We start from the raw sequence: 22,671 nt of genomic DNA, 5'->3' as shown, positions 1-22,671 counted from the left end.
GCTTCAAGCTCCATCAATACAAAGACGTCAAAGCGGAAATCGCATGGTTTTAGTGTTACACGAATGAAAAATGTCCGGGAAATTTGGTTCATCTCATGAATTTTGCATTTCTAACACACGCTGATACTCCTAGAACAATGTACCGTCGCCTTCTATCAAAATCGGGCTTGATTTCGTGTCGGGGCGAAACTTCGCTGCCAGCTCCCGACCTCCTTTCCAAGAACCAGCTTCCAGCATTTGTGGCATGCTCAAGCTGACCCCCTGGCCCGCGAAACGAGCACTCACAAGCTCATGGAGCTTATCCAGCAACGCTACAGTCATTGCCCTCCACTCGACGATCACATCGCTGGTGGCTTCATAGCTTGGCAGCTCTTTTTCGGATGAGGCCAACCCTGCCTTCAACGTTTCTTCCTTGAGCTTGAGAATGCCGAGATCCACAAATAAGCCGCCATTTCTATACTCAGGAAGGCCTGTGCCCTTTTCCAAATTTTCCCACTGCAGGCCGAGTACACGCATGAAAGGCACCGTAAGTGAATATGCCAGCCACTGGGTCAACTTGTGGAACGGTGCAATGTGCAATGTTCCATTTTCACTTGGCTTCCCCGAACTGAGCTTCGAGAGAACCTGGAGGGGCCAGGCATCGCCAATTGGAACATCCGCAATTCGGGTGCGGTTTTTAGGCCACGCAGGCAGGAGTGTCTCCTGTAAGATGGTCCAGAGCATAAGGAAGTCCAAATGCTGCGATTGATCGGCCTGCTGCACCAAATAATCTAGCAATATGGCAATCAATTAATGAAAGAAACGAATCAAGATGGCGTATCAACATACCGACGAGTTGCCCTGGTCGACCATTCGCCCCGAAGAATTTCGGAAGACTCAGGAGAGAAGAGCCTACGCTGTTTAAGAGGCTGACGCGAGAGGCCGCTCCGACGAGGGGGTTCTCGCCCGTGATTTGAAAATGCCGCTCAAATCTAGCAGTGTCGAGAGCGAGTAGAGCGTGTCCTGGTAATGCGGTGAGCGCCACCGCTTTTGAGGGGAAGTTCAGACGACTCGGGGTCCTCACCATCGACAAACTCAACGTCATCTCCCGCACTGCTTGAAAAAGCACCGTCTCTGAACATGTACAAGGCTGCAACAGCAATGCCTTCACTTCTACCGTACGCCTGATCAGTATTCGGCTCGGTGAATTTCCAGACATCGCCAGCTCCAGCATCTAGCAGAACCGAGACAAAGAAAAGGTCTACCAAACGACGCGTTATTTCAAGCGTGGCCAGCCCCTTATCCGTCCATTGCCTGATCAGGTTGTCAACGCGAGAAACACCACCAACGTCGAAGTGTTGCCATCGGCCGTGCGGGGGAATCTGGTCAAATCGGTCCGGGCCGAAGTCTCGCTGCAATTGCTTCATCAGCGATAAGTTCATCGACACTCCTCTCTTCGTGGACACCTACAGTAATGACACTGGTCACAAACTCCGCAGCTTCAGACATCCGGGCCGCATCGTAGCTGAAATGAGCGAGCTCGTCCTTCTCGGCAGCGCCCAGGACCAGGTGAGCTCTCTCGCGCACGGCCTCGAGGCTCTTCAAATACTCAATATCGGCCATCGCGTTGACAAGTGAAGAACGGAAGCTTGCGTTTTTGCCTTGATAAGATTGCGGCGCATTGGACGTGAGACTCAATAAATAGGGTGCCGGCGGTGTGTACAAATTACCCCTCCCACGCCCCCGCGCCGGCTCTTATCAGGTTATCATGTTGCATCCGACAGGCCAACTCCTATCGTACCCCACAACTGGAATCCAGGGGCTGTTCTTCGGAGGTGGCCGGATGAATCTCTCCTGGGTTTCGCACAGCAGATGAAAGCTAAGGTACGGCAACAAATAGCGGCCATTTCGAAGATGTGATATTTCCCATCTACCCATCCACCCCGTACAGTGGCGCCTCATACGGTCCACGCCCGGAACCACCCCCGAACTTGCAATTGGCCATTTCGGATAACGCCTGCAAAATTATGCCCAAGATTCACACAAATGAGACCAATTGCAAACATCAGACCCCGGGCTTTTTCATGTCTTTGGTTTTGAACTTGGGAGGTACCACTGTGGAGCGGACAGGTACATTCTACCCGAGGCCCCGCTACTGCCGCCGCATGGGATGATTGCAGTCCGAGTCTCTTTTGCTACGATTCCTCTCGCGTCTTTTAGAAGGCCCAAGTCCGCCAGGAATATCACCAGAGCGGCGCCGCATTGAGAATGTCTGCTCGCTATCACCTTATCCATCCACGGAAACTTCACATCACTTCTTGTTCCTGGTGGAAGGTTCCGCGTACGCTGCAGGCGATATATTTAAGCCCCAACGTTGATACATCTCGGATTTTCTTTCTGTTGCCTTATCCCTTGGCCCCGAGGCTACTTTTCTAACAATATTTCGCTAAATGGCTTGATTCAGTCCGGTCTCCGCTTCTATAGTCCCTTTGCGTACGCAGCAGGCTGTGCCATCATTTCCATTTCTCTTTGGAATTGATCGAAACGTGGTGCAACCTGCTCACAAATGCTCCATATCCGTCGACGGTTGACTAGAGTAAGGAAGGGGCGGCTGTTGCTGGGCTTGCTTCCCAGGTAAAGATCCTTGTAGATTTGAAGCCAGTCCAACCCTTCCAAGGTCTGCCCAGCACTTAGACAGGGAAAGTCCCAAAGCCAAGGCATGTCAAGCATGAGTTTCTGTTTCCAGAAGCTATTGGGTAACTGTAGCTGTGCGATATCGGCACTAGCAACCCTCAAGCGACCAATTGTCTTCACGGTAAGATGCATAAGAATCATCATCAAAAGCTCTGGTGCTAGATTTGCAAATGGGCCTCTGCCTGACCTGGCTTCCGTATAGTCAACTTTGCTTTCACCGCTTGTCGCATGATCTCGTCGTAACTGGGGCAGATCTTCATAATACGCGATCAACTCAGAGGACGGGAAAAATGGGTCGACCACATATTCCTTGGTTCGAACTGTCGGGTACCAGAATTGGCCTTGCTGATTGGCAATTTTGCCATACTTCATCTTTCCCAGGCAGGTTCTGGACGCTGCGTTGTGGAAGCTTTTCAGGGTCTTGAAGAGCACTTCGAGATAGATGGTTGGGTTAGTGCCCACCGCGTGGTCCAGAAACCTTGCCAGCACTCCGTTGCAAGCATGGTGAATGGGAATGGAGAAGAAGGAATCGCCTTCGTACCTATACAAATTATAAGCACCAAATTATATCGTGGCGGGTTGACATTCATTATACATACGGGGAAAACACACCAAGGCTATCCGGATCTTCATTCGTAAACTCATCATGTGGGAGGCATCCTGTCACATCAAATCTTCCACTGTCACGACGTGTCACAAATGATGAAAGCCTCGCTCTAGAAGTGGGTAAGTTTCTGAGGAGACCCTGCATAATCCAATGCAACTGAAAATGGGATCAGTTAGCTCTGACCTTTTGTACGACGTGTTGATAGAGGTTTTATATGGTATGCTCCGATACAGAATGCGAACGTCTTCCAGCCAGTTCATATCTCGAGGGTCGGGTCGGGTATCTCCTGGTCCTTCATTCTCAACTGCTCTGAACAGTGGTATCGAAAGGCCAGCTCCACAGATTGCACAGTAAATTTCATTCTGGGCCATTTTGATAGCCACAAAGGGCAGCCAAATGATGGCGTCTTGGTGTGGACGGAGGTGGAGTACAAGCAAAGCGCTGCGGCTGTCGCGTCGGGTTCCCCTCACTCAAATATCGACACCTAAATTATGAGGCTGTATCTATTTTTTCGAGTCTTTACACAGCACCAATGATCTTCCAGCTCGAGCGAGGGCAGTTGATCTTCACGTTTGAAGGCCTCTAGGCTACTCCCATGGTATTATATTCCTAAAACGCACCGTTGATAGGCATTATCCCCGATTTTGTGCTTGGAAGGGCCGGAATATTCCATCGCATACTTTTGTAGATCCCCCACTACAGTGTGTAATAAGTCACTAAACTTACAATGATATAATCCACCAAAAAGTTCATATTGAATATCACTAATGCGATAAAGAAGTTGCGTTCCCTCCCCTCCTATTTTGCTTAACATTTTCCCAATTCATCCCAATCGTAGCCCATAACCAGCCCGCGATAATATCAAGCAGCTGCGACGGTGATATCAACTTTCTTCAAGGTCCCTTTGTTCTTATGGTAGTTCCCGGCGATAGTGACGTTGTAGTCCGTATCTAGGTTTGTTGTCTTGACCCAATTCTCATTTCCTTTCCCAGGCTCATATGGGCAGTTCCACTCCAGGGTACAGATAGTGTTGCCGTAATTTTGATCAATTAAATCAAAACTTCCTTCGCTTCCCGAGGGAGCATCTTCTCTGCCACAACTCCAGACGTCTGCAGGACCCGAAGAATTGGCAGGAAGCACTGTGCTATCAACTTGCTCTGGGGTGATCTCGTGATCTTTGTTCCCGTCGGCATAGAATTTTCCCCTGTGATCAAGTTAAACCTGCACGCCACATGCGGTAGGACTATTGTGAGTACCACTGGAGCTCTGCATTTTTCACCTGGATGGGTAAACCAGGTAGTGCATCCGTCATGTGTAGATCAACCCAGTCGTCGTACCCCATTGTAGATTATGAAGAATGAACTTGGAGTTATTAGGTCTGGCTGTTGGTGAAACCAAAGAATGTGGGATTACTATTTGAATTCTGCGAAGCGAAAAAAGCAGTCTTTTATATTCGTAGGTGGAGTCCTAATGGAGCATGGTATATCGCCTGACTTCTAAGTTCGTATTCAAAATTCAGGTTGAGTTGTCTTGGACCCTCAGTCTGACCTGTTAGTGCCGTAGGTAAAATTCAATCATCAGGTTCAACATTGCACATTTTTGGTACTATCATTAGAGTTCCTATTGTTCCATCCATTGTGTCATTATTTGATGATAGATTCAGGTATTGTGACCCCGAGCCGGGAACCTAGAATCACAATGTAGTATTGTGACCAGTTCTCTTTAGAAGTAAAAAATATAGATGAATCACGAATGATCTAGCCTGGCCGGAAACAAAGTACCATACGGACCCATCATCAATTAAGGCTGTTTCTACTTTGAGATAATACTAGGATGATTGGTGGTGGCAAGAGCACGGAGCCAAGGAACAAACGAACCATGCCGCAAACAGCAACTATCCATCGCCGAATCCGGTGGTGGTCCATGCGAGCCAAGAAAGAGCATACAATTGGCAATAGCTATGATAGGTAAGTCACACAATGTCAAACCCAGGTTTAGAAGAAACAATATCTAAGCTTTTTGGCGCGTGGTCTAGCCCCCAACACTTCAGTGGGCCCACCATTGTTTCTCTGTGCGGGCCATGACCCACCCTCATGAGGGTTCTCCAGTTCCACAGTCCCAAGACCCACGGGAGCACCTCGTTTTTGTCCCTATTTCAATGGGATTGACTATTCCCCGTAGATGTATAATACCTTTTCGTAGCGGGGACGACTAGGCCACTATGGGAACAAGATCGCGTGATCGGCTGTAATGAAGGCCAGGAAACCTTACTGGTATTGATACGACCTTTAGTAGTTGATAGAGCGATAAATGACGGTATAGAGTAAGAAAGTTGCCTTTGGTGCATTTTTGGTCTAGTTGTCATTTCGCCTAGGATATGGCCCCCTTTTGTCTTGTATAATGTTTGGTTAATCATATTGTGAATTCTTTTGCGGAGGCCGTTAATCATCGTTCTAGGCCTCTCTTCGAGGGGACCAGAAACGAAACATAACACCGCTGACAATGGTGGCCCTCTGTGGCAACCTATCTAAAACGCCCGGTCTCTACCTGGGTGAAATGGCTGTTTGCTCTAGGATAAGTTCTAGATCCTAGTTATAACCTCTAGTTTCAGAAAGGCCCTTCATATTCTGAATATGTATAAAACTACAAGATTATAGATGAAAGAAGAAGGCATAAACTCACAAACTTTCTAAGCCATGATTAACAATTAAGATAGCTTTGGCAACTTAGACCTACGCCCCCCCCCTGTTTAGTTCATGCATATATTCAAGAATTCATTTATTTCTTTCGATTGAACATCATCCACAGCAGAGAAAAACAGAGTCCAGCAATTCGATCTGCTCTAATTGAAAAAGTAACCAGTGGGTAAAGAGTACCCAACGACTGAAGATAAGCAACCCGGGAACGTTTGGAAAACAGTCCATCCTCATGGGGACTAAATGCGAACATCTATCTTTTGGCGGAAAGGCAGGGAGTATTCACGCTATCTCATCATGCGACTTAGTACTTGAAGATCTGGCGTTAGACACCGTCTTCCCACGCGTTTTCTTGGGTCCTTAATGGTGCCTCACTAAACACACCCAAAGGTATAGCGATCATGCCACAAAGTAGCCCGAGAATCAGTGTCATGGTACCCCAGCCAGCCCAGACGCGCATGCCCCCAGCCAAAATCGGCCCGAGGAGTTGGCCTCCTGCAAATGCCATATTGAACAGCGCATATGCCTGCGCAACGGGGCTCTTGTCGCCAAAGGCACCAGGAAACTCGGCTTCGTAATCCGTGACCGCTTGCGACACCTCTGTCATTGCAACAACTTCCACAATCACAATTGATAGCCCTTGAACCAGTACTAGTGCGACTAGAAGGGCGATATCTGCGGTTGTGTTATTCTTCACTAGTCTCATCAAAACCCAAGCACACGCCGCGACCGCGAATGCAAATGCTCCGGGGGTGCCGGCGCCGGTGTGCCGAATACATTTGCCGATATATACTCCTGCAAAACTTGGAACAGATGACGCCACGAAGATGAGTCCAGCCCCGCTGGATGACCAGTTGAATGTCTCCATGACGAACAAGGGGAGTGTCTGGGATAATGGTTCAAGGTTAGTACTTGAACTGCTGCAGAGGCAATAAAGAAATGACAGGATAGGTGAAACCGTACAGTTTCCAAGGCCGAGAAATTAACTGCCATCACAACAGTCGCAGCCAATGCAAGGGGGAGACGTGGGCTTTGGAGAAGATCTAAAATCGTAGCCGTCTTTTCATTGGTCATGCGAGCATGCTCAAAGCAAGGGCTAGAGGCTCTAATAAGAGAAGCTTCCTCGCTGGCGGTATCCTCGCCAGACGAAAAATATCCAGAGTATTCATCTTCTCGGGCTGCAAAAGTGCCGTAAGGGTGATTTTGATGCTCACCGGCCGGCGAGCATAACCCTGACTTGTCGGGTTGAATAGCTCCTATAGATGTTAGCAAGATGTTGGGAGCTTGTGCCAATCTGTAGGCTTCTTACCTGACTCTTCAATCATAGCAAATCTCAGCACCACATCCACGACAATCAAACTAGCAGGGATAGAGAAGGTCCCGTAGAATCCCAGCTTCTCGTACATCACACCGCCGATAGTTGGCCCCAGAACGAATCCCCATGTCAAAGCAATCGTAGTATGGCCCATGGCCTCCCCAACACGCTCCGGTGGTACATTATCGGCCACGATGGCGAGGCCTACTACCCACACCGCCGCACCAGATAGGCCTTGCAGACCCCTAGCGATAATGAGGACTGCCAGCGACCGAGCGACGACGAAAAGACCTGTGGAGGCCCCCAGCGCAACCAGGCCGACGATAAAGGGGAGTCTCCGTAGTCGACAGCGGTCCGCAAAATACCCGAATAATGCTGCAACGGTCAGCTTGCTGCACAGCATGAGGATTCTTCCGCAAACACACGCGATCCCACGAGGAGGGTGGCCCCGTACACAGCCAACAAGATTGAAATCCACGATTGAGCTATAAACCATTAGCAGCCGACCAGATCATGCATGTACTTGATAACAGTACCATCTTCCGGTCGAGCACCGGCACGTTCAACTAGCGCAATCGGAACAATGGGCACAATCTGTCTCGGTGAGTGGAAGTCGGTGAATTGTCATGTCGGGGCTCCCGGCGGACATACCATGCCATAGATGAAAACATCCTGGTCGGGAAGGTTAGCGACCGCAGGTGCGTTGGAATTGGTCGTCTTACAGTGAAGATGGCAATAGATACCACGATTATAATAAAAGTTTCCGAAGAACGAAGATTATAAAGCCATGGCACATGTGAGGTCTCCATGTTTGGCGATGGGAGTTGGAATGAGATGAGAGAGCTGAGCCGGGACTGAGGGCGAAAGGCTGAATGGGAGATTAGCGGGGCATAGTTGCATGAACGACGATCGCCGGATCAGCTCCTTCGCCAGGGTCGCATGCAGGAGACTCATCAGGCGAAAGCGGGGCTTGCTTTTGGAGATACCTGCAGCGCGCTCGAAATTCTGAAGTGGGGCATTGCTTCACGGGTTTTGTATTGTCAAATCAATGGGGCAAACTGCCTACTGTACAGTAGAGTTGCTTATTTTGTTTTGTATGATGGCGGTATCGGTGCCGGGAATAGCGCGGTGGGCTTCGGCTAGTCAACTTTTACATGTCAGCCAACGCTAACTCCGTAAAGAGATCTGAGATCTGCATGCAAGGAGCGGTCACTTCCTCAACAACAGCAGATTTATGAACAGCGTGCTCACAACTCCCAGATATGATCATTAGTGAATATTTAACCCCAGATATGCAATGCTAATAAATATATACAAAATAAATCCGAGTATGTGCCGTGCGCCATGCTGGTCAGGGTCTTCAGAACAGTTCCCAGAGTCCGTAATCGTACAAAGTGATATATATAAGATGTTGCCGAATGGCGTGTGTGTTGTGTCCCGTCGTTGAGACGTTTTATTCAAGGACCCTTGTGAGAGCTAGGCCACACCTGGTGGGGCTTCTTCGCTGCCCGCGGGTTGTACTCGTAGCGGTTCCAGTTGTCGGTAACCCACCACTGAGCGGCCCGGGCGGCATCGTGCACCCACTGGGCAGCCTTTTCACCATGATCCTCTTTCACGGTCTTCTTTAGGGATTTGAAGTCGAACGCTTTGATGGCCTTCTCTTCCTGGGGGTCTTTTTTGACGTCGGTGAAGCGGAATTCGACTTCGGGGACGAGAGGGACAATCAGGCGGTATGGAGCATCGGCTGATCGCATGGCAACCATGGAGCCGCCCGTGTTCATGACGGTGAATTGGTAGTAGGACGTCTTGTCGTTGTGGGTAATGATTGGTCGAAGGATAGACTGGCCCTCGTACATAGGCAGAAGATCGCCAACGGCGCGGGTGCTGTATTCGTCGAGGGAGCCGGAGCTCTTAAGAAGATCAAGGATGGTGGGTAGGATCTGGACTGAGGAGACAGAGGCATTGAGTTGGATAACAGGAAGACGAGGGTTGGCCTGTACAGCTTTATGTTAGTAATAACCCTATCATACTTGTGTTTGGGCAAAACACTCACGAAAACCAGCGGAACATGGAAGTTGGTCTCCAGAGGATTGTCGTAGGGAGTAACGTTGCCATCCTCAGGAAGCGAGAGACCACTATTTAGAACGTTAGCACGTGTTGTCAATGGCGGCTCAACATCGGAACTTACTGATCGCCGGTCATGACAATAAGGGTCTCATTGGCAACGCCAGTCTCCTCCAGAATGTCCAAAAATGTCTCATACCAGCGGTCATTAACACCAACGGTGTTGAGATAGCGGTTCAGACCGTCGTTCTTGCCACCGAATGAGTTCGTCTGAGAACCAATGAGTTCCTCGTATGTTCCATTCGGCGTGTCCCAGGGGTGGTGCGTAAGGCCGGTAAGATGAGTCAGGAAAAGACGTTCGTGGTCGCGCTCAGCCTTTTCGATAGCCTCGCGGAAGTAGACAGCAAGGGAAGAGTCGGGATAGCCCCAGAAGTTGAACTGTTCAGCGGTCCAGGAAGTGTCGTTGGCACGCTCCTCATCAATAGATTCAACAGTCACGGTGTTTTCAGGCTTGAAGCCCATGGCGGGAGTAAGGCGGTCCTGGTGGTCGTAGCTATCGGTGATGGACTGCATGAATGCAGGACGCCATGGCCAATTGGTGAAATCGTCGCTCTTGCTGTTGTTGGTTGTCGCGCTCAACATGTCGAGAATGTGAGGCATGCAGGGCTGGTAGATATGGTGCTCGTACTCATGGTTGAAATCGACGACCAGGGGCTCGACACCGCAAGTAGTTGCCTCAATACTCTTCAGAGTGAATGTTCCACCGGTGTAGGAATTGTGCAGGTTAATACCTCCATAAGGCTTGATCGTCTCATTTCTGTGGAACCTCGATGGGGATCCGGTCAAACGCTCGGCAGTGCGAGTGAGGTTGACAAGACGATCGCGAACATCCTTCGGGACCTTCTTGTTCTTGTAGGACTTTTGAATTCGGTCCCACAAGTAAGTTCCATTTCGGAGAGGGAAGACATCATAGCGAGTGCTTTCCATCTTGAAAACAAAGATATGCTTGATCTTTACATCGCCGGAATCAAGGGCCCTTTTAATAGGCTGAAGGATATCCTTGCCCAGGTTGGAGATGTGCAGAGGATCCTCAGTCGAGTTATAGTGAGAGTGTCTGTTCCTTCCATTGTCCAGCTCCCAGTCGCGAAAGCCGGCGAACTTGCCCTCGGGAAACCAGTCGAATTCGGGCACCGCAGTGAGAGCAGTGGTCTTACCGTCCAAGGTGCGATCCTTGAACATATGTGACAGCTTGCTTTCCGAATCAACACCTGCGAATGGGGAGATAATGACAGTTTGAGACAGGAACCAGTAGGACGACACTGATGGGCGAAGCAAGCGCACGAAGAAAATATATGCGGTAGGGAAAACCACCAGAGCGCGCTTCAGCCACAGTTTCCAGTCGATGTTCTTCTTCCAGTCAATCTTCCAGCCCCTGTTATCAAATGGCCGCGGCGGGTGGTCGAGCAATGGCGCACCACTGGGCGTGGCCTTGTCTTCCTCCTCATCGTAGTCACTTAGCGGCACCGGCTCGTAGATCTTCAAATTTTGGAAAACTTTGCCCTTCCCCCAGCGGCTTAGAATCATGTTGAGGCCAGCTGTCGCATAAGGAGCGATAGGCTTGAACATAGCCCTCACAATTGAGCCCCAGGTCGAGATCATACATTCCATGCCGTTGTAGATCCAAGGTGTGGATAGGGCCGCTCCAACGATGTATAGGACTTCGACGATGACCAGACCGGTCAATCCGGTAAGCAGTGTATTGATCGAGGCTGGGTCGCGATTGAAGCCTCCTGCTTGTCGCCAGTGAATTTCGGCGCCGGTGGTGATATAGAACGAGGTATTGGCGGCGGCCATCGTGGAAAGAATGAGACTATGGAAAATGGGACAAGAGTCAGCCATGTCTTACGCGTTACCAGCATTCATTCTGGAGCACACAAAACCTACGTTCCGAAGATGATCGCCGTAGAAGCCGTATAGCGCAGCCATTTTGGCTGGAAGGCGCGGGTGAGTGCAAACGCTATCAACAGAAAAATCACGTCCTGCACAAAGAATGTAGGTCCCCATAGCATCAATTTTGTGGCTGGGATGGAGTCGCAGTGAGCGTAGATGTGGAGGACCTTGGCGCAGAAAGTCGCGACAGTCAGGAAGCTAAACCAAAACTTTTTTGAAGAGTCCCAATTTGTGGCTGCCACGAAGGCACGCGCGGGCAGGGCACAGCAAAAGAAGCTAAAATAAGCCTTTGTCTGGCTGCCGGAGCCCCCGAGCATTGTGCTCCACGGAGAATTAGAATGATGTAACATGTTGGCGAGAATATATGATCAAGCCGACATGAGAGAAGCCATACAACTGGCCCTAATGCTGTACATACGTCGAGCGAACGCAAATCATCGAAAGAAGACAGAACAGAAAATCCCTCGGAGAGTCCGGCTCGACCGAGCGGAACGAGTTAATAATAAATAGAACATGGGGAAAAAGGCGTGGGACCAGTCGCTTCCAACGCACGGCGCCTCCGAAGCCTCAGTCTGCTACAGTTGGCTAGGCGGCGTCGGAATTGCTTGTGGAGCTGCGGGCCCCAGCCCAGGGTTTCATCCAGCGCATCTCAGACTTCAAGGTCATGCGGTGTTTTGCCCAAATGGGCTGTGGGGAGGCGCTAAGGACGGACCAAAGGACTTGTTCCTATTACCTAACCTCGTTATGTCACGGTCTGCGAGGCATATAATTGGTCCAGAGGGGGACCCTGGGGAGTCGTCTGGCTCGCACGGAACAGGCAACTCTTCATCCGAGACCCTTCGGATACTGGCAGCGGTCCGACGCCTCCGTGCCTCGTTTCCCCAGTCTAGTCTCACTGGTTCCCTGCACCCCAACGTGGCGCTGATGTTGGACGAACCTTTCTGCCGTCTACCCCTCGATCCTAGAGGCTAGAACTCGCGTCATCTGGCGATGTTCCTTCGTGGCCAGAATGCAGGGTCCAAATGGGTCCCAGGGTCTGACATGAGTCTATCTGACTAGTGGTCACCGCTGCATGGCCCGCCTAGACCCCCAACCCACTCGGCGATCAGTCCGTGATTTAATGGCCATTCTGGTCCGGGAATGTGGATAGCGGTGGATAATTTCCTTTAGCAGCGCACACTACATCGTTGCCAATCAATAGTTCACAGCTACGTACAGATGAGGCCGACGGGGACAGCCGTCATTGGGCACACGATCAATTGCTCAAAAAGGGCTGCGGCTCCGTCAAAAATAACCAGGAATTTTTTTAGCAGGCGGTGGGGCGAAAATCTCGCACCGCCTTCCCGATTAATAATTTCTTCGGTTATTCCTCCGTACGGTCTCCGGCCTGAAGGCTGAGCCGCCTGGATTTGGCACCCGCGGGCCTTGGCACTATCGTCCCCGGGCGCACTGTCCCTCCCCTTCTGGCCCTTATGAAAGTTTGGGATCCCATTAAGAGCTTAGACCGCTCCAAGCTTGGCATCTGGGGCAAAGTGTACACATCTACGGAGTATAACTCTGGCTTAGAAGGTTACCCATCAATGTGCCTGGGCATCTATAGATACAAGAACTTGGCTGGTAAGCTTAGCTACCATACGGCGAAAACTAGATCCCTGCAGAGAGGTGGAGAGAATGGGAAGGCTCTTGGCAGGACTGGTAGCTTAGAATTTTGACGCACGGCCTCGCGGGCCCTAGCAGCAATGTAAAATCACATCGAGTGAAATAATAATGCAACTGTACGGCAACCTCCCTCCCTCTCAGGCTTATTAGTTGTCTCTGAATAGGTCTGGTGGTTTCAGCCCAGGTGAACATCCTGCTGAGATTGGCCAGCGATCCGGCCCACTCGCCCGAGCTTAGCAACCTTTGGCGATCGAGTCGGCTTCCAGAACCCACTGTGGAAGCTGACCCCCGAGACTTGAGACATGCGTCTTACCGTGTCTTTGTCAACTCCCAACCCTGCCCTGTGTTGCCAAGATTTAACATGGTGATCCTATCTTGCGTTCGAACGGCGTGGCACACATCCTGTTCCTGTATCGCACGGTCGGGGTGATCTGGCACCCGAACATTTCAACATAGATTTGACCTGCAACAAGGCAATGTACGGAGTACGGCGTAGCCAAGCAACCCGTGAGGACCCCTCTACAGCCAGGGTTCATTAGTCTTTAGAACATGCTACATGCCCCACTTATACTTCTGCTAGTGGGCGGAAGTACTGTGTGCCAAATACTAATGAACGGCCACTGTAAGTACGAGCCTTTGCGTTGACTGGTACAGCGCGCATTCCTACGGTTTGCCTTGGAGTATGGGCTTAATCCTATTAGTATGCGCTCTTTTTGTGTGCGATGCCCTCACAGCTGTGTAGACTGACGAAAGTTATAGGCGGGGCGGGCACAGAAGCATTGGACCCTGAATTGTGGGTCGATCACGCTATGTTGTCATTCGTTCATAATGTGGTATTTCTCAGCCCTCGCGCTAGCCAGGCAAGACAAGCTACGTTGCTAAAGACTCAAGCGGTGGCCATGTCATGGCCATGTGGAAGAGTTCAGCTCTATAGCCAAGCAATGGAAAGCTTTCGTGAAGAAGCATCCGCAACTGTGATCTCGAGTGAATTGGTAATGGTCGCCTAGTCGGAAGTCGAATTGATGCTATTCCAAGCAACATAGACGTGCTTGCCTCCCCGCGGGGGTTTGGGAATACTTCTGGGCGGTAATTATCCAGGTTTCCACCCACCGGACGTAACTTGGAATAAAAAAATAATTAACTCTCGTAAATCTGACCGCATAAACAGGCAGGGGCTACTCAGAGAGCTCTGTGGGCGTGTCGCATTTTATTTGTACTCCGTACACCCTTGGCGTTCCCTTAAGGTCTAGTGCTGACCCGTCCTCGCTTTCTAGGCTGTTGAGTGAAGAACTCATCTCAATAGACCGATTTAATTGCTTTTGCGCCATAATCAAATCATATCGGTTAGTTAGCTGGCTAGCTTAGCCTTAATCGTTCGCTCTATTTTTACACCAATCATTGCTGGATACTGTCTAGAGACTGGAGGTATTTTTGAGTCTGCTTGTTGACGCTAGGGGCGAGTCGTTAAGACTTTTTCGTCGACTTAAAGTACTAAGCGCCACGTGGGGTGTCTTGTACTTGCAGGGTCAAATGGTCAATTCTGCGGCCGTTAACTATGTTACCCCAAGTCAATCTTTCTTATGGTGAGTCTTCATCCCCGCCTCCGATCGCATCTCCTTTGGCATCCTACCCGCTGCATTCGGCTCCTCATACTATTCCCCCCGGTCGGCTTCCTGCAGGACAGGACAACAACTCATCCCGGAATTTAATTCTGCCGGCATCCTTGCTGCATCGGCCGCCTAGTCTCGATCCTGCCACTGACTGAAAAATTGGCTCCGCCATCGCTGCGTGGAAAGTAGTGCCTCCCTTCCCGTTCATATCACCATCCCGACAATGGGCGGTTGAGGAAAGAGATTTATGTATTCCATGTGCAGGTGGGAACCCTGCGTGAATTCTTGAGCTGCCAACACCAATCCTCTGCTTGTAATATCCCAATATCTTGGTTCGAGATACACATGCTAAAGTTACTGATCAAGGTTACTATCGAGCTAATCAGCTCTCTCAACAATGTAACTCACTTGGAGCATCACAGCGCCGAGTCACCGTCTCCTTCGACTGCGCCGGAGAAAGGCATTGATCGCCGGTGGACCAGTTGTACTCTGTACTTTTGACTCTAGGTGGTGTTGATCCCGTCGCGCTGTGATTTGTCCCCGCTTCACCCTCCCCTTTTATCAGTCCGGCAAACCCGGCGAAATCCACCAGCATGCCCGGCATGGAGCGATAAGAGCTGCACGCGCGTCGATAGAGAAGATATGGCATGTTCATCGCTCAAGGCTTAAGAAAGGTCTTGCGACCGGGACGCATTGATATTTCGCCTTCTTCTTGCATGTTTCCGCCACTTTTTTCGTCCCTGAACCGCGCCCCTGTACTCCGTACACCACAACATGGGAGCCCCTGAGATCACCGCCGAGATGCCGCAGGCACGGGTTTCCGACAGCGGCAATGACTCCGACGTGATCAAGGTCCAGAATGAAGATGAACTTCGTTTAGCCCAGATGGGTGGGTAACCCTCTTTTCAACGATGGCTCCGAGGATAGGACATCCTGGATTCTAACGGGGTCATAGGCCACAAGCAGGAATTGGCGCGCCATTTTTCGGTATGGAGTTTGATCGGCCTTGCGGCCAATTGCACTATCTCCTGGACCGGTACGCGCATCATTGCTTCTGGGTATAGAACGAACTATCTCATACGGTTACAGGTCTTGGTTTGGGTCTCATCACAGCCATTAATGCTGGTGGCCCTGGCGCACGTATGTCGACCCGACCCTCCCCATGAAGCATTTCGCAATTGACCCCTTCCCAGTAATTTATGGCTTCATCCTCGTCTTTATTCTCCAGTCCTTCGTTGGAGCGTCTCTGGCTGAATTTGTGTCCGCGTACCCGACCGAAGGAGGAATGTATCATTGGATTGCGGCGATCGCCCCTCGCCGCTACAACAGTGCGCTCAGTTTTGCGACAGGATGGAGCACGGTTTTCGGCTGTGAGGACACTAGCCACAAGGAATCGGGTTGAATATTCTAACGGACTCAGGGATTTTCACCACTGCGTCCACCAATCTGATCTACGCAACGACCGCTATGGCATTGATTGCTCTTTACCATGACGGTCTGGTAATTAAACCTTGGATGGTTTTCGTCGCATACCAGATTTTGAACATCGTTACTTCTGCCATCGTCATGTTTGGAAACCGTTTCATTCCGCTCATCAATAAATTCTCCTGTGAGCTAGCTCTTTCGACTCGGTCCTCCGCATTGTGTCTAACTTGAACGAAATTCAGTGGTTTATTTGCAACTGGCTTGGCTTATTACGATGGTCACGGTTGCTGCTGCGGCGCCCGTACATAACGACACCACATTCGTCTTCAAGACTTGGATCAATAATACTGGCTGGGATAATAATGTGATCTGCTTTATCACGGGTCTTGTGAACCCTCTGTATGCTCTTGGAGGGCTTGATGGTATCTCGGTATGTTCCGCGTGACAGATAACAAATGCCGACGATTGTGCTAATATATACGCAGCATATTACCGAAGAAATGCCTAATGTAAGTCACCATGCACGGTGCCGCAGTAGCCGTCCGCTGACGTATTCTATAGCCTGGAAGAAATGCGCCTCTGGGACTTGGTAAGCGACCTATCATCATCCTTACCGGCATAACTAAGAGCTAACAATGTTAAGCTATTACCATGATCATTGCGTTCGTCACTGGTGTTGCTTATCTGGTCAGCCTGATGTTCTCTGTCCAGAACTACAGCTCGCTTGCCAGCACACATACCGGGCTTCCGCTGGCTGAGATTTTCTACCAGGCAACCTCAAGTAGGGGCGGAGCTTTTGGTCTTGTGTTTATGGTTTGGATTGCGCTCGGACCTTGTGTGATCGGTTCCCAGCTGAGTGAGCTTTCTTTCCCGGAACAAGAAACCCTCCATTAACTGTGACACAGGTACCGGTCGTGTCTTTTGGGCCTTCGCGCGCGACGAGGGTCTTCCGCTCTCTAAAATGTCAGTCAAAATCCTCCAATATGTCTAAGCAATGATGCTTACTTATCCATAGTTGGGCCCGTGTTCACCCGAAACTCGGTTCCCCGTTCAACGCACAGCTCTGTGTGGGTGTGATTATTGCCCTTTTGGGTTGCATCTACCTGGGCTCCAGCACTGCGTTTAACTCTATGATGGGTTCTGCTGTGTATGTTCTTCATCAGCGAATGAGATATCCTTCTTGTCAAATCTAACCCAAGTCAGGACCATCAACAACCTTGCCTACTTGGTTCCAATCCTGACCAACGTTCTTCTTCGCCGTCGCACAATGCACCGTGGTCCCTTCGCCATGAATCAGTTCATGGGCATGACAGTGAACATCGTCTCGGCGCTCTGGCTGATTTTTGCCATTGTGTTCTTCTCATTCCCATACGCGATGCCCGTGACAGGTATGTGTTCTAATATACTTTGTCCCAAATCATCCACACACGGTAGAAAATAGGTGCTAACGAAGACGTCGTACAGTTTCAAACATGAACTACACCTGTGTCGTTATTGGAGGCTTTTTGCTCATTGAGCTTGGCTGGTGGCTTATTGCAGGCAAGAAATATTCCGAGAAAGTACAACGCGCCCGTGAAGAAGGACATACTACGGCCCTGATTGCGGATGAAGCTCCCCAGAAGGAGTAAGCGATACGATGTACATAGCAAGGTGACTACTCTTAATTCATGTTTAAGTTGCTTTCCGGACCTTTCTTTTGACTTGGGGGAGTGCCAGTGTTTACGTTTCAGTTATACTCGTTGGACATATTGTGGGCTAGATGTGAATTGGATGATGTTACATACGTTGGCGTACATACACAATGATTTGGTAGTGACACAACAGTTTGGAAAAACCTCTAAGCTCCGATCATAGACCGAAAGGGGGATTCAACCCCAAAGCGAGCAGCAAAGACCTTCAACACACCCAACTTCCTCTTCTGGCAAAACGCCCTAGGGTGACGTGACTACACTAAGTACGAAATTCTGCCGTTCACCAGAGTGCATGAATATCGGCCTGTTCGAGACGATTGTGGTTGCAGCTCTGCCGCTGTTGGCCGTCTATTCTCAATTACTGCGGAAGACAGAAATTCGGGCGCTTTAGACAACTGAAGCCATCATTACTACTTGGTCGCTTGGAATTTCACGATGAAATCGTTACGAGAAATCCAGTCGATCTCCATATTGGGTTCACTCCCCGCTATCAGCCAGGGTTTTATCTGAATCGCATCCTGCCGCTCGGGCCATGTTCGTTATCTAAAAACACGAGTGGGCAGAACAACTTTCAAGCAGCCCCAAGACTTTCCCGTACAGTTGACAAACTGGTCTAAGCGTGAATGTTCGCTGGCATGTTGGGATCAGGATCGATTTTGCTGAGACATATGTGCCATTTACGGGGATTCTTCGCGGGCAATAAATAAAGTAAGTAGACACCAGGGCGAGGAATGGAGACATTTGCGCAAGCGATTCGATCTGAGAGGGGCGCCCCAACTTCTTATATGAATTTATAGGCGATTCAAGGAGAAGAGATAATGTAAAGTTGAATTAGAGTGACTCATAATTTTCCATCGCACTAATGATATAGACGCTGCAAGTGATCGCAAAGCCGGCTGATGTGGTGAATGACATCAGTAAATGCATATTTACTTAGATACACTCCACTTTATTCGGGGACGCAATATTGCAGCCAGACTGTGTCAATCCTAATTTTCGATCTCAGACGTTAATGGTTCTGGCCATAGTTCTCTGTCATCGTTCGCGCACTTACCAGTGTCCCCTTTTGAAACCGACCTTCTTCATTCGTCCACACTCATCAAGGCCACGTTTGAGATACCATTTTCTCAAAGCTTCACCTTCCTCCTTGCCTTCAGGGTCCACGGCCATAACGGCAATGACATTTCGTACCTGGGTCACACCAGGGGCCAGAGCTGATTGATCGAGATCGGTTGATTCACTGCCGACACCCATTTCCTGGCAACGGTGTCGAACTTCACCTTTTCGAACAAGTGCAAGCAACCTCGCAAGAAGAGCAGATCCTATCGCGCGAGATTGATGCTCCGGGTGCACAAAGAGGCTGAGTTCAACGGTAGGAGCATATGAAACCATTTGCGGGCGAAATGGAGAAAGATACGCGTAGCCGAGAACAAGATCTTGTTGATCGTCTAGATTTGGTGATTCATCAATAGCAACGAGGTATGGGAGGCCACGAGATTCGAGATCGTTCAACTTGGTGACATATGACTCAAATGTGGGTGGGGTTCGCACAAAGGTGAGTGAGGTATTGAGGATATAGTGGGTGTTGATGGCACGGATTTGGGCTAGATCTTCTAGCTTTGCGGACCGATAGGATACCATATTTTTGGTCTTTGGGTATCCTGGATTCAGGGAGCAGCTCTGTGTGGTACTGGAGTACGCTGAGAACCGCGCAAAATGAGAAGAGACGAACCGAGGCTCGGCCGTGGGTGCGGGCTTGGCAAAACTGAATCGGTATGACAGTGCTCGACTAGAAAGTACTCTGCAGCAAGACCTGGAATGGCAATGTGACGAAAACTACCACGATTTTCTTTGTAGTCAGAGCAAAAATGCAATGGAGGAGGGCAAATCAAGCGAGAATGGCGAAGATTAGGATTTCCGTGCTAAATGGTGGTCTCAGACAGGAAGAAGTCGCCGCAATCATCCAGATTAAAAGGCGATCCAGATATATGCATCGCGTCGCTAGTCCTTTTCGGTGCCAGCGAGATGAAAGATCGACTTTTGCTCTTATATTGCAGGCTAGTCATTATCCTCAGCCGTTTTGATGAGCATCTTCATCTTATCTTCGGTCGGCCAGATATCTGGCCCCCTCAACGAAGGCAGAGGCACTCTGCGCTCGCTTATTACCGGTAATAGGAATACCACCCACCACATACTCGCGAGGAATTCCCGCCAAGAGCCATAGTACTGAGGCCACTTTGGGACCCTTCTTGCTCCTAGAAGTTGAAGGCGCAAGGGAGGTTTCGTGATGGAGCGTTGCGTGATGGTGGCAGATGAGCCTGGGTTAGGCGAGTCATGCTGCATCGGGCTAGAGAAGCTTCCATGGGACACCATCGAGGCAGCCTCATCTTTATTATACGCAAAGAAATTTGGTACACATGATGATAAAGGATCGCAGGTTTATTCAAATAAGGTTTGGCTATTCAATTTCAACATCAGAGACTCCAAGTCTGCATACAAAGATTGACTCGCTAAGTACAGAGGCATTGCGTGGGCCACAGGCCATCGTCGAGCGTTTTCGTCGGGCATCAACGTGAGGACATGCAAGCTATTAGAAGTTCCGGTTCTAATCATGCTAAGCCAGTTGTGAGCCTCAGTACTGTTATCAAAGACAAAAATGCACCAAAAGACGCTACAATCGCTGCAAAGTTTTAGCCTGAATATGTGCTGTCGGCTTCAGAGACAGATATAGCCGTTGAGTCCTGGTGGATAAATGACAAATTATCCGCAGATGCGATTTCAGGTCTATTTTGGCCCAAAGAGAGCGGATACTGGATGCAATTGCTTCGATTCACAACTTGTTGGACTACTCTGACCATAACTCACAACATCCATGCCTAGATACGCGACTCATAATTTATTTGTATTGCCTCAGTGAGTGGTTCCGTTTCGCACTTTCCAGCGGAGTAACTCCATTATTGTCTTTTGCCTCAGGATCAAGGCCCTTCTCTTTAAGAAGCTCAAACCATGGAACTGATCGACTCGAATCCGATTCAGCCACCAAATGCAAGAGTGTCTCGCCAGTGGTGTTGGTGTCTGTCAAGACATAGCCCTTTTGCTCAAATGCATCGACGACTTCTTTGCCAATAGCATAGAATTGGTCGTAATCGTAGTCCATTTCATACAAGGCCTTTTTCATGAAGACCAATTCCAATGCAGTGACGCCGGCTGCATTGCGAATTTTGGGGTCAACTCCGCGCTCGAGGAACACTGCAAGCAGACGCCTTTGCTCATCACCTGGGTGTCCACCTTCACCGAGCCTGCCCGCAGCAAGGTAATGGAGAACGGTATTGCCGCGGCTATCGCGAACGAATGGATCTGCGTTGGCGGCTAACAGTTCATAAACGGCTCTTTCATAATAGAGCATTGGCCTAGGTACTTGGTGGGAAAAGTCATCCATTCTCCGAAGTGCGTAGTGTATCGGGAAGATTCCGGCATTGTCGGGCTGATCCAGCAAGCTAGGACAATTCTGGACTAAGTATTTTCGGGAGGCATCAATGATCGGGACAGGGCCATAGGAAATGCGGTCGATAGGTGCTAGCATGTTGTGAAGGGCATTCTGGCCGTAGTTGTCCACGGCGAGAAGGTCTGCTCCGCGAGATATGAAGTACTCGAGCAGGGTAGGCCCGGTGCATGTCGATGTGAATTTTTGTGGCATCTCGGCTTACCAAGGGTTATCTGGCTGCGGGTACGGGTTCGGCAAGCCCGGCGACGACAAAACGTTGACATACGCCCCGTCCACAGCAGCGTCCAAGCCAAGCGTACTTCGACAGGCCGCGAGAAATAAAGTCCGACCCTGGGGATCCCGTCCCTCCACATCGAGGTCGTCACCGAGATATTCGAAAATTGGCAGGCAAAACCCGCCATCTTCAAGGAGACAGTGCAATAGGCTGCAAGTCCCATACTTGCGTGGGGTGCGAGGCTCATAGAAGGTACTATCGTTATAAGAGTCATCGAAATTGTAAGAATGCCACAGGTCGGTCTCTTGAGCCGCCCCTAGTAGCCCAAGTCGCTCGTACTCCGGCTCAAGTGTCTCCATGAAGATACCTATCCGAGCGTGTGTCGTAGCGTGGAGGTCTTCTTCATCGGCAACATATTCCGGATGCGTTTCGTCCCCCGGAAACACAGGAACGGACTGATAGTGAAAGATGGGCAGGCGAAATAGCCCGTAAGGATCAGCGCCATGCTTGAGTAAAGTTGTCATGAGGACCTTCGTTCTGGCCAAATCGCCCATCTCTTGGGAGCCGCCGAAATAGTCACGAACGGCTTGCCGAAGGGCAGGCCATTCAGTGGGCTCAGAGTAGAATTGCGGCGGCTGCGTAGCGTTTTCTTCAAGGGTTGCATCGTCTGGCAGAGCAGAGAGAGCAGCCTCCTTCCCATGGAATAGTGCATTAGGATCGACGCCCGAAGCTAGCAGAGATTCCACGCGATTGACCCAGCCTTGGGAGATCGCGTTGCCCAAGTCCAGAGCTGCGATATTTTTGATCTGTAACTTCATGTCCTCAAGAGAGTACAAACCAGTCACACAAGAACGATTGGGATGAGTGCATGTACTGCAATCTGGTTTCGAGATCTGAGTCAGAAAAAGATTTCGGTACACGCAGGGGTAATCCGTCCTTGAAGAGTACTGCCGTCTCAGGGTCTCGGTCTCGGGTCGCGCTAAACTAGTGTCCTTTAGTACTAATCTATACCTTCTATCTAGCTTTAGTTAACTATACTTTTTATACTATTACTAATATAATATCCACTAGCTTCACTAAGTTAGCTACTTTCATGATTCTTCCTACATTCTATACTCCTATTTCTTCTATCTCGAGGATGAGATGCTTTTTCCAAAGCCGGCCGCTTGTTACCTATTGATATGCTCATGTCACCGTCCCGTGACAAGCGTCTACTTTAGCAGTTTCCCTTTCAGGTAGTCAATATCATCTTCTTACCACTC

General features: G+C 49.9%; 9 protein-coding genes across 9 annotated transcripts; 1 reads left to right on the top strand and 8 right to left on the bottom strand.

Moving 5' to 3' along the window:
• Positions 1–129: 129 nt before the first annotated feature.
• On the bottom strand, positions 130–1,602 carry N7482_008759 (URC4/urg3 family protein; the record flags this gene model as incomplete). Its single annotated transcript, XM_056690883.1, has 4 exons — positions 130–770; positions 829–1,002; positions 1,064–1,391; positions 1,450–1,602. The coding sequence occupies 4 exons, from the start codon at positions 1,600–1,602 to the stop codon at positions 130–132; spliced, it is 1,296 nt and encodes a 431-aa protein (XP_056540648.1).
• An 855-nt stretch (positions 1,603–2,457) lies between these two features.
• Positions 2,458–3,540, bottom strand: N7482_008758 (uncharacterized protein; the record flags this gene model as incomplete). Its single annotated transcript, XM_056690882.1, has 3 exons — positions 2,458–3,214; positions 3,273–3,353; positions 3,464–3,540. 3 exons carry the CDS (start codon positions 3,538–3,540, stop codon positions 2,458–2,460), a joined length of 915 nt encoding a protein of 304 aa, XP_056540647.1.
• A 601-nt stretch (positions 3,541–4,141) lies between these two features.
• On the bottom strand, positions 4,142–4,622 carry N7482_008757 (aegerolysin family protein; the record flags this gene model as incomplete). The annotated part of the gene is made up of 2 exons (XM_056690881.1): positions 4,142–4,484; positions 4,537–4,622. 2 exons carry the CDS (start codon positions 4,620–4,622, stop codon positions 4,142–4,144), a joined length of 429 nt encoding a protein of 142 aa, XP_056540646.1.
• Positions 4,623–6,301: 1,679 nt separating this feature from the next.
• On the bottom strand, positions 6,302–8,100 carry N7482_008756 (MFS transporter; the record flags this gene model as incomplete). Its single annotated transcript, XM_056690880.1, has 7 exons — positions 6,302–6,862; positions 6,940–7,232; positions 7,286–7,666; positions 7,717–7,776; positions 7,828–7,885; positions 7,943–7,963; positions 8,014–8,100. 7 exons carry the CDS (start codon positions 8,098–8,100, stop codon positions 6,302–6,304), a joined length of 1,461 nt encoding a protein of 486 aa, XP_056540645.1.
• Positions 8,101–8,748: 648 nt separating this feature from the next.
• Positions 8,749–11,622, bottom strand: N7482_008755 (uncharacterized protein; the record flags this gene model as incomplete). The annotated part of the gene is made up of 4 exons (XM_056690879.1): positions 8,749–9,285; positions 9,345–9,426; positions 9,480–11,225; positions 11,300–11,622. The coding sequence occupies 4 exons, from the start codon at positions 11,620–11,622 to the stop codon at positions 8,749–8,751; spliced, it is 2,688 nt and encodes an 895-aa protein (XP_056540644.1).
• Positions 11,623–15,348: 3,726 nt separating this feature from the next.
• N7482_008754 (uncharacterized protein) lies at positions 15,349–17,627 on the top strand (the record flags this gene model as incomplete). The annotated part of the gene is made up of 13 exons (XM_056690878.1): positions 15,349–15,463; positions 15,530–15,610; positions 15,664–15,714; positions 15,768–15,944; positions 15,995–16,183; positions 16,242–16,429; positions 16,485–16,508; positions 16,561–16,588; positions 16,643–16,855; positions 16,905–16,962; positions 17,015–17,146; positions 17,203–17,387; positions 17,464–17,627. The coding sequence occupies 13 exons, from the start codon at positions 15,349–15,351 to the stop codon at positions 17,625–17,627; spliced, it is 1,605 nt and encodes a 534-aa protein (XP_056540643.1).
• Positions 17,628–18,639: 1,012 nt separating this feature from the next.
• On the bottom strand, positions 18,640–19,331 carry N7482_008753 (GNAT family N-acetyltransferase; the record flags this gene model as incomplete). Its single annotated transcript, XM_056690877.1, has 2 exons — positions 18,640–18,679; positions 18,745–19,331. The coding sequence occupies 2 exons, from the start codon at positions 19,329–19,331 to the stop codon at positions 18,640–18,642; spliced, it is 627 nt and encodes a 208-aa protein (XP_056540642.1).
• Positions 19,332–20,586: 1,255 nt separating this feature from the next.
• On the bottom strand, positions 20,587–21,387 carry N7482_008752 (ankyrin repeat domain-containing protein; the record flags this gene model as incomplete). The annotated part of the gene is made up of 1 exon (XM_056690876.1): positions 20,587–21,387. The coding sequence occupies one exon, from the start codon at positions 21,385–21,387 to the stop codon at positions 20,587–20,589; it is 801 nt and encodes a 266-aa protein (XP_056540641.1).
• A 6-nt stretch (positions 21,388–21,393) lies between these two features.
• Positions 21,394–22,227, bottom strand: N7482_008751 (uncharacterized protein; the record flags this gene model as incomplete). The annotated part of the gene is made up of 1 exon (XM_056690875.1): positions 21,394–22,227. The coding sequence occupies one exon, from the start codon at positions 22,225–22,227 to the stop codon at positions 21,394–21,396; it is 834 nt and encodes a 277-aa protein (XP_056540640.1).
• Positions 22,228–22,671: the final 444 nt, after the last annotated feature.

Source organism: Penicillium canariense (genome assembly GCF_028826845.1).
Source record: "Penicillium canariense strain IBT 26290 chromosome Unknown utg000006l_segment0_segment0, whole genome shotgun sequence".
Lineage (NCBI taxonomy): Eukaryota > Fungi > Ascomycota > Eurotiomycetes > Eurotiales > Aspergillaceae > Penicillium > Penicillium canariense.
This window is presented reverse-complemented; position numbering and strand designations above follow the sequence as displayed.